General features: G+C 38.1%; 2 protein-coding genes across 2 annotated transcripts; both read right to left on the bottom strand.

Moving 5' to 3' along the window:
• Positions 1-6050: 6050 nt before the first annotated feature.
• On the bottom strand, positions 6051-7053 carry LOC145823715 (protein ACCELERATED CELL DEATH 6-like). Its single transcript, XM_082923234.1, has 3 exons — positions 6673-7053; positions 6486-6528; positions 6051-6331 (listed from the first exon to the last, which is right to left on the bottom strand). Exons 1-3 carry the CDS (start codon positions 7051-7053, stop codon positions 6051-6053), a joined length of 705 nt encoding a protein of 234 aa, XP_082779360.1.
• A 6638-nt stretch (positions 7054-13691) lies between these two features.
• Positions 13692-14183, bottom strand: LOC145823716 (protein ACCELERATED CELL DEATH 6-like). Its single transcript, XM_082923235.1, has one exon. The coding sequence runs from the start codon at positions 14181-14183 to the stop codon at positions 13692-13694; it is 492 nt and encodes a 163-aa protein (XP_082779361.1).
• Positions 14184-14496: the final 313 nt, after the last annotated feature.

The following is a 14496-nucleotide window of genomic DNA, read 5'->3' on the forward strand; positions in this document are numbered from 1 at the left end:
TGCACATGTTTCCTCAACAACTTCCAATGGCAGCGGAACTGAAGTTAATTGGAATGGCGGCGTTGAGACAAAGTGCCTCAGTAACTCTGCCGCTGCATATGTCCCTTCGGTGACTTCACTGCTACAGGTGTTGCCTCTGCAACTTGACTTGGGCATTTCTCCTCGTTGAGTCCATCTGGAGCCTTGGTGGGTCAGGCCTACCTCGGCCCACTTGTTGGCCCACTTCCTTTGGGCTTTGGCCTAAGCTCCTTTTTTTTTTTTTTTATCCCTGGTCGCCTTCTCAGGATGATCTTAGTGCTTGGGTCCATACTTAGTTTACGGTTTAATTTCTGACCCTCTACAAAGACCAAGAGAAAGAAATACAAGTGCAGTAAGCTTGAGATAGGCCAAACAAGCATTGGAAGAGTGAAAATGCCACGAAATTGGAGGGTTTTTTTTTTTTAAAATAAGAAGAGGGGTGTGGGATAACTTCTACAAACTAATTTCATGGGATTGTTAATCCTTCACTGTTATTCTGGCAGATCAAATCAAACAGGGCCTAATACATCTAGTTAAAGTATTTGTAGAATAACAAATTTTATTTTCTTGATTTTTTGGCACAAACTATCCGTCTTCCTTGTGTTGGAAAATAATGGTTTTTCAGCTATTTTAATGTTAAATTAAAGTGTGATCTAACCACCGGCTAAGATGGGTTCAAGTGGGTCTAGTTTTTTCATAGTGAGAAGTCACATAGCAAAAGGAATAAGCAAAATCCATTAAGTATAAAATGAGAAATTGTATCATAAAGTGGGCATCATGAAAGAAGTTATGGGATTATGGAAGACCATTTATCCCACGTTGATTAGACAATGAAACATTAATGGGCATTTATATCCTTTGTTTTGCTAAAGGGTGCGAGCCTTTTGGGTATTCAAAATTTTCAAATGAAAGGAATTACGGGTGTGTGAAGGGATAGGCTTGGTTCAAGACTATGAACCAAGTTTGTTATGGAAAAATAGCCATACCTGTGCACCGCCGCTTGCCCGGGCTGGGTCCGGGGATCAAGGATCTTAGTTTTAGTGGTGTTGGTGTTGCTATGGACCAAGTTGGTGTGTTGGTGTTGGGGCTTGAGTTGAACTTGGATTGGGTGGGTGGCCCACCAGGCCTTATCTGTTATGTGGCTTTGTTGTCCTTTTATCTTTCTAGATTCGTTCTTATAGTTGTTACATTCTAAACTTTTGTTTATTTTATTTTATATAATTTGAACAATATCTTGCAATTTGCTTTTGTATCAATTTTTCACTATAATTTTTCACATTGAGTTAATTTAATTTAATTGAAACTATTCATTGAGAAATTAAACATAAATTAAGAGCAAAATGGTTAAAGTTAACACAACATGAAAAATTCAAATATAAGCATATAAGAACCAAATTGACGCGAAGGTCATGATAACTTTATTTACATGGAAGCCATTGGAACCAATAAGCATATATTTTATTTAGGGTAAATTACACTATTGGTCGTCTAGTTTAAGTATATTTTATTAGGTCCTCGTAATATTAATTTAAACAATTTGGTCTTCAATTTTGTTGCAATGTGATCCATCTTTAATGCGTTGTTAACATTTTGAATGAAAAAAATAATCATATGTAAAATTAGAGAGATCAAAGTAAAATTCAAAACAAACTATATTTTGGCCCCTGTTGTTTTACATATGGTCATTTTTTATTCTAAATTCTAACGGCAAGTGATGGAAGGACAACATTGTAACAAATTAAAAATGTACAGACCAAATTATTCAAATGCAAACTAGAGGAACTAAAATGACATTTTACTTAAACTATAAGGATTAATGGTGTAATTTATACTTTTATTTACTGTTACTGTGGAACCAATACATATAAGATGTCCTCAAAGTTAGACCCAAATTTCCAACTTTTCAAATCTTTAAGGACATGTTTGTTTAGCAAATTATTATATAGAATTAAGATTATTAATTCATGGGGCTTACATTCCAGTATACGGTTGCAAACAATGTGAACTGGATTGCATATATGATAGACATTCAATCGCACGACTTTTTATTTATTTATTTATTTTTGTATTTATCGGCAAAAGAAATTATTATTAAAGACCAAGAGAAAGGGAAATACCAGTGCAGTAAGTTTGAGATAGGCCAAATAAGCATTGGAAGAGTGAAAATGCCAAGAAATTGGCAGTTTTTTTTAACACGAAGAGGGGTGTGGGATAACTTCCGCAGACTAATTTCATGGGATTGTTAATCCCTTCATTGTTATTCTGGTTGTTCAAATCAAACAGGGCCTAAACACATTGACGAAAATGCATATGATTTGCATAATAGCATGCTTATACACTAGGATTTTATCTCAAATTCCCCATCTCAATCATAAACTAGAGTGACTACCGTCTTCAGAGCTAGGAGCGTTAGGTTTTAGTAATTGGTAATTCCGTTTGACAATACTTCTTTCAGTTGTAATTTTATTCGCTCTTCTGTTTCAGTGAAAATGTGAGTGTTCAGATACGAATCTAACCTAAATTGTGCCTATGTAGAGGAGTTTGTGATCTTGAGGCTTTCATGTTTGCCACTTCGCTGAGCAGTCATTTGTGCGCTCGAGCGGGAAATACGAGCATCTAGTATCTCTGCTTGCAAACTAAATTTCTAGGAAATATGTTTCATCGCTCGAGCGGTGAAATGTGCGCTCGAGCTGTTGGCCTATATGTTTTGCACTGCCTTTACTCACACTGCTCGGGCGATAGAGTGTGCACTTAAGCGGTCTTTGCGATCCTATTTAATATAAAGTGCGTTATTTTCTATTTTTAGGGTTCAAGTCGTCTAAATTCTGGGAGAGCAAAGCTACCAAGGTTTTCTTTATTGGAGGTTATTTTTATAAGTGTTTCCTTGATGATTTGAGAGTGATTGGTGGATTTCTGAGTTTCATATTGACATCATCAAGTGGTTTGTCTTTATTCTTTTATTCACAAAAAGAGAGGTGTTCTTCGGTTGATTCTAGGGAACTTGGGCCTGAAGCCTAGTGGATTTCAGAGTGGCTCATTGTCGTGGATTCGACATCAGCGTTGTGGATTCAACATTGGGCAAGACAATTCCATAGTGAAGACGGAGGTAGAAGAGGCACATCAGGGTCAGTTCAATTCGAGCGTGGATGTCACGACCCAAACCCACCCCTATGGGTTTAGCGTTGTTACCGGCCAGTAACCCTCAGATTACCGAAGGCCTTTTAACAAAATAACATGAAATTAGGGGCTACGGAAGCAATAATAGAAATATACATAGTCCATTGAGTTGTGAAGGCATACATGAGACAGATATTCTTAAACTTCAATAAAGATACATGTGACGTCAAAAGATATAGTTGATACACGTCATTCCATGTACTGTACATATAAGTAGAAATTTGTCCATAATCAAAACAAAAGAACCAAAGTCTTAAATACAAAAACATGCCCGCGGGACTTGACATGATTCGGAACCTCCTCGGAAGGCACAAACGGTGGTTGACAGGCACAAAACTCTCCAGGCATCATCTTAAGCCTAGTGGCCCGCTTGGTCACCTACACATGAAATATAAATAGTAAGCAGGAGCCCAGTGAATAATAACAAAGTAAAAGGTTTTAATGAATGATGTCCGTCATAGAGTTAGAAATCAGAGTCTTATGCATATTCAGATTTCAAATCAGAAACAGATTTAGATACATGATCATTTTTATCTTCAAAGTTCATACATTTCACATCATAGTACGTGGCATATCCATTAGCGTTAACAAATCTGATGACCCATAAAAGGGACAGCCTTGAAGGCATTCTGATGACCCATAAAGAGACGGTTGTAAAGGCATTCCGATGACTCGTGTGCACAAAGATGTTTCCGATGACCATAAAGGGACGGCCGTAAAGGCATTCCAATGACCTATAAAGGGACCTGATGACCCATAAAGGAACGCAAAATATCACATGATGCTATGGATACCATGAGTATATTTTAGAAACTTGGACGATCATTCATTCACACAAAACATAGCATTTCAGAAAACTAATCATGTCGTATCTTCAGAAAATAATCAAGTCTAACATAACTTTATAGAGTTATTACTCACAAATAACAGATGGCTCCAAATAGACGAATAGAGTAGGCAATTCAGATATCTTGTGGCGCGTGACCTACACAGGTACAAAACGAATACATACTGAATTACACACTCGAAAACATTTAATTTGTTCTTTCTTATCTTGGTGTGTCTCTACTTTTATCCTTATTATTGTGCCTTAATCATGGCCTAGGTATGCCTAGGATGGAATGAGGATGCAAAAATGTACTTGAGAACACTTAACAAAACTTGCTGAAAATAGGGTCCTCGCTTGAGTGCAACTTCCTACGTACGCTCGAGCGGACGTACAAAATGTGAGTGGTTGCTCGAGCGGTTTGTAAACTTTTGCAAAAGTGCTGGTTGCTTGATTTTTCCGCTTGATGCTCGCTCGACGCTCGCTCGACGCTCGCTTGAGTGTGAAAGACATGCCCTCGCTTGAGTGTAACTTTTGTTGCTCGAGTGGCCTGCAAAACAAAAGAACTTCTGGGAGCATGCATTTCACACTCGAGCGGACTTCTAGCCGCTCGAGCAGAAGTACCCGCACTCAGAGTGGTCGCTCAAGCATAGATTCCTTTGCTCGAGCGTAGGAGCAGAATTCTGAAATTTTTAGATTTGCTTCCAAGCTCAAAACTCAATTTCAAAATCTTCAAAACACATACTTTTGGATCAAAACTTAGTAAAACATTGAGAAACTCATAGTACATGATGAATTACAAACTATTTTGCCAAATCAAGCCCAAATGCTATGCCAATTGTAGTAAACAAAACTTGAAACTTAGATAACATTACTTGCATGTAATGTCATGAATTCCAACCTTCTAAACGCATGATCAAATAAGTCATTAAGCTCAAAAACAAGTTGAATTCTTTGAACAAAACTAAGATATGAATATGCATGTGAGAATTTTTGTAAAAACAACTTCAAAACCTCATGATATGCACATGCATGTATGATTTGAGCTATAATTCTTTAATCCTAGCTCATTCTCATGTTAGTCCACCTCCTTCACTTAAATTCTTACAAAACTAACTCAATTACACAACTAAAGGTTAGATTTCTTACCTTAGATGCTCAACTATGGTCTCTCTAGAGTTATTTGGTTGAAATTCCTAGCCGAATCTCCAAATTCTCAATCAACTTCTATGTTGAAGCCACTCTCCTCTTAGTCTCTCTCTCTACATGTTTGAACTCAATCAAGAGGAAATGGGAGTGCAAAAAGTGTATATGAGGTGTTGAGGTGGCCTTATCTAGGCTTGGCTAATGGCCCAATTACTTTGTTGATTAATTAATCAATTAGGCATTAATTTATTCTAATTTAATCGTTCTGAATTGAATTTCAATTAAACCTATCATAAAATTCTATAAATCTCAAATAACACATAAATCAAGTCAATTTTTGAATCGGATGCCGATAAGGCTTTCAATTCGCAAATCGAAACGGAAACATGAATAGATCTTCTTACGAGAGACAGATAAAAGTACAAATAATGCATCACACATGCAATTAATTCAGGATTTGATCTCAATAACTTATTAGGCATATTAAATCATGGATTAACGTTAATCATGAGTCGGGGTTGTTACAGTGGATTTCCTAGGAAATTGAGGGTGCACATGTGTAATTCTTTTTTGTCTTCTTAGTGGATTGTTTTGTGGCTACCATGGTTTTTTATTTATTTATTTATATCACAATTAGAGGTGCTCCAATTGTGATTTTTTTCACATTAAATTATTGTGTCGATTTGCTATTGATTGTTTGATTGAGATTGGCATTCATTATTTTAAATTGAAACATGATCACGAATCAATATCTTGGGGATTTTAGATTTTTCAAGAAGGACTTGGGATATCTCTCTCTATCAAACTTTCTAGCATTGAGGTAAATGTTGGCACAGAGGTAGGAAATGGCAGTGATAACACAAATTGAAATAGCAAGGGTTGATTAATGCAATAACACAGCATATGACCCTGTAACGAATGCCAACAACATTGAAACCATAACATGGAAACAAAGAAGAAAAGCTGAAAAAACTTGTTTCCCAGTTATATCATTGTCCCTACTGATAGCTAATAAGAAGTGGAGAAGCACTGCAGAAATGGAATATACCAAGGCTAAGGTACTTGTTACCACAAAAACTTTGAAAGCTGCTACTTTTGTTAGAATTGCCATGCCTTGTTCTCGGCCACCATTGCCATTGTACCCACAAGACACAGTGAAACCAGCTGCAAAAGTCACAATTGCAACTAGTGCAACTACAATCAAATGGATTTCCCCTACTTTTCTCTTGTCTATGGTTGTTTCCTTTCTATTCTCTTCCCGAGCTTTCTTTTTCTTTTGCTAAATCCTCATTATCTTTGCTAATTACATTTCACCAACCTAGTGAAGCACCAACTTCTTCCATCTTTTCTTTTATGCTACTCTGCAATAATCATTCTTCAATTAGTTTGGGGAAAAAAAAATTATTGTATATCTAAACATTAATATTAATTTTAATGAATTAATGTAAAAAGCAGCCCTGCGCATTCTTTTGCCAACTACGTTGCTTGTGAAGAGTCATATATACCTTTGTTATTGACATAATTTTAGAGTATACTGTTACGTCAAGGGGATTCCAGTTTTTCTTGTTAAAGACCGTCTTATCTGCTCTTGGGTGTTGTATGAGGTTGGTTGCAAATAAGCGAGCATCAACAAGATGGTGAAGAGGGGTGTTCCCATCGGCATCTTTCAAATTCATAAGCTTATTGAGTGAGGCATTTTTTAAGATGAAATTGATCACCCTCCTTTTCCTATTCTCCACTGCAACATGAAGAATATTTTGGTCTTTACCATTAACCATCTCCCAACAATCGGGACATTGTGATATAATCTCTTCCATTACACCGACATGTCCATGAGTAGCTGCTACATGAAGAGCTGTCTTCTTGTCATCTTTGTTTGCAATCATATATGCAATGTGTTTATCCAATTCTAGTAGCTGTTTAGCCCTTTGTACATGACCAAATCAGGCCCCATGGTGAAGTGGCGTCCAGCCATACATGTTTGGTTCCTAAGCTGAATCTTTCTTCCAATCCAATAATGTTTTTGTGCTTCCTGAAATGAAATACAGAGCATATAATGTAATAAATTAAATAGAAATTAAAAACTAACTTCAAAATCCAAACCAAAATCATTCATTTTCTTTAGCAATATTTCCTTCAAAAGTTTTCTCTCTAGTTCCTTACACCCTTCCCATACCATTACATGGTTAACTAAAATAATTTCTATTTCCTTTGTTGGAAAAAAAAATGACTCAATTTTCTTTAGGCTATATTTGGATCATGAATTCTTTACTCAATTTATGATTCAAACATAAGAATGGGCATTTTTATACAAATTATAAATTTTGAGTCAATCTAAATATTTTAACAAATACATGTGCATGTGTGCTAAATATGACTTCGGATTTGCTAAATTTCAATACTTAATATTGATTATTTTTTGTTAATATATATATATTTTTCAATGTACCATTTACTTTCAAAATACAATTTTGAATTAGACGGTGTATATCACAGGTTTTATACTAGTATTTGTTAATGTGAATCCATTATTTTTTTGTCTAGTAAAAAATAAATAAAATCCAAAGAAAATATGTTTAAAATTAATGACTAGTACTTTGGTGGTTAGAAATTACTGCGGCGTGCAAAGCAATTCTACCACCAGGGCCACCATAAGCTGGAGTTCTGAAAGCTTTCAAGATTTCGGACACCATTTCATGGCATCCTTTCTTTGCAGCGATGTAAAGTGAAGTTTCACTTGCACTGTTGGCTTCATATTTAAACTCACCATCTTCTTCTTCTATCAACAATTTCACCAAACTTGTTTTTTGTCATGCTAAGAAAACTAGTGGTACCTCACAGCATCGTGCAAGCCCATGTCACTATCCATATTTGTGGCCCTCAACATCTTCTTGGTCATAGTGGAGCCGCTTTCCAGCTCCATACTGCCTTCTGTATCCAGTTTCTTTGCAGAGTCGATGAGTGTTTTGATTGCATCTAGGTCTCACTTCCTTGCTGCAAGATGAAGTGCTGTGTTACCTTTCACATTCATCCGAATTAACAGCGATAAATTCATCTTTAGGATCTCTCGCACACATTCTGTTTGACCAAATAGTGCTGCAATGTGGAGGACAGTGTTCTTGTTTGGGGTCAATTGAAGGTTAAGTTGGTCTTTGTTTTCCCTTAGGATGTTGAGATTGCCCTCCACTGTAGCTTTATACAACTTAGAATCCATGTGATCCGAATGACACTGCTGTGTGGGCTGTTCTTCCATTGCTTCATTTAATTTTTGATCCTGTTCAAGTTTGTTTGTTTGTTTGTTTTTTTTTTTAAAGCTTGTAAGCATATTTGCCTAAAATATGAAAATGTGAAAGCAAAGGAATATGAAGATCAACCACACGCTCTTGTGAAGAAGAAATTCAAAAGCATTTGTAAGAATGACAAATGAACACATTCATGAGATTCCAAAAAAGACTATTGCACTCTACAGAGTTAAAAAAACAATTTTAAGAATCCAAAAAAATGAAAATTACAAATTAAGTGAGGGCGTTGGAGAAAATACTTCCTTAATTTTGAAATTTGTTAACTTTCTTCTAACAAGTCATAAGTTTTTGACTACTCTAATTGCCTTTACATCTCCTTGAAATTCTTGTCGAAGAATGTCCCAAGCCTCCTTCGTTTTTGTTGCTTTCATGATTTTTTGGAAAGATTGAGTCTAAGACACCTTGTGTTGGATATCACCCCATGTGAGGGGTGATTCCCTTCACATGTGAGTGCACAACATGCCAACCTACAAGTCACAAAGGTGATCTCTTTTCAATGTGCTCCATGTGAAGCCAACGTAGCAAAACAGCTGGTCATGTGCACGGCCAGCTAGCTCTCCACCATTCTCAGTGTATAAATAGAGGAAGAGAGAGCAGAGGGAAATGAGAGAGAGAGCAACCAAAGAGAGTGAGAGATGTGAGGTGGAGAGACCGTCTCTCTCGGGGTGAGCAAGGGAGACGGGTGAGTGGGTGAGTGAGGAGAGTGTGAGCTCCTCCTCTATTATAATATTTATGTAATCTCTCCATTATTATAGTGATAACCGGTTACTCTCCCGTGGACGTAGGCATTGAGATCGAACCACGTTAAATATGGTGTCTCCTTGAGTGTGGGTGTGTTTTTCTGCTTGATATAATTTCTGGAAGGTCTTGGGCGGGATCCTCGATCCCCAACAAGTGGTATCAGAGCCTTGTTGGTCGTTTTCGGAACAAAAACACTGTGTTGTTCGAAACTGCCCAGAAATCGAGTTGCTCGAAATCAGGTTTTGAGCATACCAAAAGCAAGGTCTCGACGAGAGGAGTCTAAAAATGCAAAGTAGAGCCCCAAATGAGGCAGGACGCGCCCTCACGCGCCTCTTGAATATGGAGCGTGAGGCCCAGTCGCAAACATGCGCTTCACGCGCCGTTCAGTGCACCAACGCATCAGTCCACTCTCAGAAAAACTCCCACGCGCGGCGGAAGGAAGAAGAAGAGTGCGGCGTGCGTGCGAGTGACGTCAGCGCCATATCAATGCGCCATGTCATCGTCACATGGCATCGTTGTCAGCTAGTGACTACCATGTGTCTACCACGTTGGCAGCCCAATTAGCGCCACGTCATCTGCCACGTCAGCATATGAAGGAGTGATCCAGTGTTGCGCGGCTAAGGTGCAGCCGCAGAAGAAAGGATCCAGTGCTTCACGGCTAAGGTGTAGCCACAGATCTGAGGCGTCCAAAATGTTTTGGCTTGATCTAAGCCATTCGGAGTCTGTTTTTGACGATCCAATAGTGCTTTCTAACTATTTGGAGTATTTCAGACACATCCGTATGGTCGAATTTTGGAATCAAAATTTCTGTAAAAAGAAAGAAAATCAAAGTGGCAGACGGCGTTAGGTACAGTGGACAGAATATTCTGTTGGAACACGGAATATTCCCTAAACTTCTAATAATTGTAATTTGGCCCAGAATTTTCAAAAAATTGTGGTGTGGCCTAACTTTTGGGAAAATTGTTCAGTGAGGTCCCCAAAAGTGCAGTGAAGGTTGGTCCTAGCTAAACGGACCGTTCCGAACGCAACCGCGAGGTCAGAATAGTGAAATTTTGAACGGTTTTTAAAGTTTGTCAAAACATGGGAGCTTGTTATCTTCGATAGCCGAAGGAAGGTTGTCGGATATTGTGAAACGTTGCGAATTCGCTGAAGACGTTAGAAGGGATAGATTCTGACTAGTTAGACAACCAGATACAGATCAAGATAGATCATTGAAGACCAACTGAGATCAGGCTTGATCAAATGGCAAATCAAGGGAGAACAGGATTGGTCAGGGGCGATTAGAGGATTGCAGAGATGATTATCTTCGAAGTTAATCAAAAGATCTGGTTCAATCAGAACTGAAGACCATTCATCGAAGAACAGATGATTTGGCAACAAGTACAGGCTCAAGGAAATGTTGTGGCTGTTGGAGATACTGTATACATGTAGGTACTAGTGGTATGTGTACATGTAGAACAATAGTTGCAGAGGAACAAACTAAGCGCAGAAGCACAAATGCAGACATGCAGCAGTGCAAGGGTACGCTAGAGTGTCGCACAGAGGCGCGAGAAGAGTGTGTAGCAACGGGTTGTTGAAAGTTCATAGGAACTGTCAGATAGAGAAATTAAGATGGATAAAACGTAAGAGTGCGCGCCAAGGAGTGGCAAGTCTTTTTTCTCTATGGTGGTTTCTTTAGTTCCATGGCAGCGGAGGATAGAGTTGATGTAGATCTCTCAAGCGACCTCGACGCAGGGAGACCAAAAGCCATGAGTGCGAGCACTATGCAAGGAATTGCATAGCTGACGATGCTTTGACAAATGAAGCTACTGTCAACCATCAATTTATTGGATAACAAATCAGGGATTGCAAAGGCACAAACAACAAGCGTATGTGGAAACGCTAGGAGGTTGTTCAGAAGTGCAGAGGGCAAAGGCTGATAGTTTAGAGGAAAGGCTCCGAGCAAAGAAAATCGAGGATGTTGATAGGATAAATGATGAGTTTTCTATTGCTCCAATGACTGGTCCTACAAGGTAATGCATGACAGTCAAGGGCATCCTAGCAGGGGGTGCAGGACATCCAATCAGGGGGTGTTGGATATCTTGGTTACTCAAATTTAAGCATAGCAAGTGAAGGCATCCAAGACAGAAAGCGTGGAAGAGATCTGTGGAAGATAGGAGCAGAGGCTCTCTCTCCAAATCAGAGAGTGGTGTGAGTTGAGTTGAGGATGTAGGATTCCCTCCTCATCTTGTATCTCTGGTGTATTATCTCTAGCTTCAGGGGGTGCAAACGTCTCAGTGAGGAAAAGCAGACTACGCTGAAATTTGGGCATGACAAGATTAGCAATAGTGTGTGCAGTGGATCACCTCACATGGGTTGAGGGGGTGATTTGTTGGATATCACCCCATGTGAGGGGTGATTCCCTTCACATGTGAGAGCACAGCTTGCCAACCTACAAGTTACAAAGGTGATCTCTTTTCTACGTGCTCCATGTGAAGCCAATGTAGCAAAACAGCTGGCCATATGCAAGGCCAACCAGCTCTCCACCATTTTCAATGTATAAATAGAGGAAAGAGAGCAGAGGTAAATGAGAGAGAGAGCAAACCAAAGAGAGTGAGAGATGTGAGACGGAGAGACCATTTCTCTCGGGGTGAGCAAAGGAGACGGGTGAGTAGGTGAGTGAGGAGAGTGTGAGCTCCTCCTCTATTATAATCTTTCTGTAATCTCTCCATTGCTATAGTGATAATCAGTTACTCTCTCGTGAACGTAGGCATTGAGGCCGAACCACGTCAAATATATAATTTCTGGAAGGTCTTAGGCGGGATCCCTGATCCCCAACACCTTGTTGGATTTTTGAAAGAGCTGCAGCATTCTTCTTTTGATTCTCCTTCAATTGGATCTTCTGAGATTCGGTCATGGTATATTTTACTTTTGGCTCTTTGTACCCATTCTCTACTATATCCCACAGATTCATAGATAAAGTAGAGCTCTCATCTTCACACACGAAAAATTGTAGTTGTCACCATTAAACATTGGAATTGTGGCCATGGAGTCAAAGTGTTCAAATTTTCTTTCTTTACCTTGCAACTGATCTTACTTCCACAAACCAACATCAAAAATCAGATTTTTGCAATAATAGAATAAAATTTTTTCAACAGCAAAACTGGGGATGATATCTCTATACAGATTTGGAGACATGTGATATTTGTACTTAGCAGCACTCTTTATATTTTTGTTGATGATTAAAGTAAGCCACCTCTTTTGTTCTCCTCACTCTATCTAATCACTGTCTCACAGTTCAAGATTTTTATAACTAAATTTTTCTCATTGATTTTGAGTGATTCCTTGCTTCAACCACATCAAAGTCCTTTTTCTTTTAATTGGGGCCCTTGGAAGATACTAAAGGTTTGTTGTGGTTGAATGTGAATTCTCCGTTTGAGCGAAGGTTCATTGCTCGAATTAAGAGTGCAAATTTTTTATGCTTTTGTAAACAATTCTACAACACTGTCAGAATACTGAAAAAGGGGCTTGCTACATATGAGATGGGGCTTGAAACACATTGGGTTAGTTTTTCTATTAAGTTCAAAAGAATTACGTCAAAATCGTATTTGTCAAATGGATTTGCCAACAAAAAAATCAACAAAATGTCCTAACAAGTTACAATAGTGTTACATTTACAAAAATTATTTAAAGAAGGAAAATGATATACAAGCCCACTTTATAGACTTATTTTCTAGACCTGATGTGTAAGTGATATAATTGGTTAATGATTAGGGAAAGTATGAAAGGAAGTGTTACCTTAGATATCCTAATTGGTTGCCACATCATTGGGCTTGAAAAGTGGGTCTAATTTTTGGACTTGAATAGCAATGCTCACTTTGACTATGAGCTACACTAGCAAATATTACATAGACAACAATTCAAATTAGGAGCAACAATACATTGGGCTACTATTCCATTAACTTACAAAGAAATTGTAAGACAACCCACTAAATCTAGTCCCTTTCATAAGTGAACCAATAATCATCCGATAAGCAATTACTTATTACTCGACTACTCATAAAATTAACTTTTCGGGTACAAAATAATAAATGAGAAGTGATATAGAACAAAAAGTACATATGGTGATTGAGAGCTTTGATACCAAAAATTCTCTATGATTTCAAAGTTTGAGTGAGAACTTGATTAAAAATATAATCAAGAGCCTAATATATCTTTAGCAGAGTATTTTGAGAAACAACCCAGATTCACTCTAAAAATTTGATATATTTCAATGCATATATATTGACAATCAGACATTATTACAATAGCAATGGAACCATATGCTAGCATTGGCTTGATTTGCATCACTATCGATACAGATTGGGTGCCCTCAAACTCAAGCCTACAATCTCACTCTTGAAATTAATATCAAAATACATTATTGATCAAGAATGCATTCCTTGATATTATTCATTAGATATGAACACTAGATGGGAGGACTATAACACATGTAGTTTTTATCATGGTGACCGTTCTATTGCCATGTTGAATCTCTCTTCGAATAAGTTGTAAAAAATCCAGAAGAACAGGCAACCAGTGATGCAAACTGCAATTGCTAGGGCTCGAGAATGTTCTAATACAGCATATGTGCCTGTAATGAATGCCAGCACCATTGCTACAGTCGCAACCATTACGAGATTAGTAGCGGAATTATAGTGGTTCAAAAGCTTATCACGATCCTTAAATGGAGCCCCAAAAAAATAGATTACAACAGCGGAAGTGGATAATATCATCGCAATGGTATTTGTTACCGTAAAAGCTTTGAAAGCTGTTTCTCTTGTTAGAATTGCCATGCCTTGATTCGGGCCCTGGTTTCCATCCAAGCCACCAAGTATGGTGAAACCAGCTGCAAAAGTCATGGTTGTTATAAGTGTAGCCACTATCAAATGGGTGTCCCCTGTTTTCTTGATGTTTGTGGGTGTAAACCTTTTACGCTCATCATTAGCTTTCATTTTCTTTGTTAAATTCTCATTATCGTCGCTAATTATATTTCACCAACCTAGCAAACGACCACGTTTTTTTGATTCTGACCTGTTGAGAGCCTGCATGCAATAATCATTCTTCAATCAGTTTGGAAAACATTAATGAATTAATAAAGCAATAGAGTGGCCTTGTGCACGAGATTCCTGCCATTGCTCGGACTGAGAAGGGTTACCTAGGTTGCTAATGTTGCATTTTCATAGTGTGTCGTTACATCAAGGGGATTTTGATTTTCCTTGTTAAAGGCCATCCTATCTGCTCTTTTGTCGTATATGAGTTGGTTTT

The sequence above is a fragment of the Camellia sinensis genome, chromosome 4 (assembly GCF_055761805.1).
Source record: "Camellia sinensis isolate YWXY chromosome 4, ASM5576180v1, whole genome shotgun sequence".
NCBI classification, from domain to species: domain Eukaryota; kingdom Viridiplantae; phylum Streptophyta; class Magnoliopsida; order Ericales; family Theaceae; genus Camellia; species Camellia sinensis.

Excerpts from the sequence above, each read along its gene's own strand:
- LOC145823715 (XM_082923234.1), bottom strand. The coding sequence starts at position 7,053 with ATGATTGCAAACAAAGATGACAAGAAGACAGCTCTTCATGTAGCAGCT. Across the intron at positions 6,529-6,672 it reads AAATTATGTCAATAACAAAG|AGTAGCATAAAAGAAAAGAT; the intron begins GTATATATGACT and ends TGATTATTGCAG. Across the intron at positions 6,332-6,485 it reads AGAAGTTGGTGCTTCACTAG|CTGGTTTCACTGTGTCTTGT; the intron begins GTTGGTGAAATG and ends TGACTTTTGCAG.
- LOC145823716 (XM_082923235.1), bottom strand. The coding sequence starts at position 14,183 with ATGAAAGCTAATGATGAGCGTAAAAGGTTTACACCCACAAACATCAAG.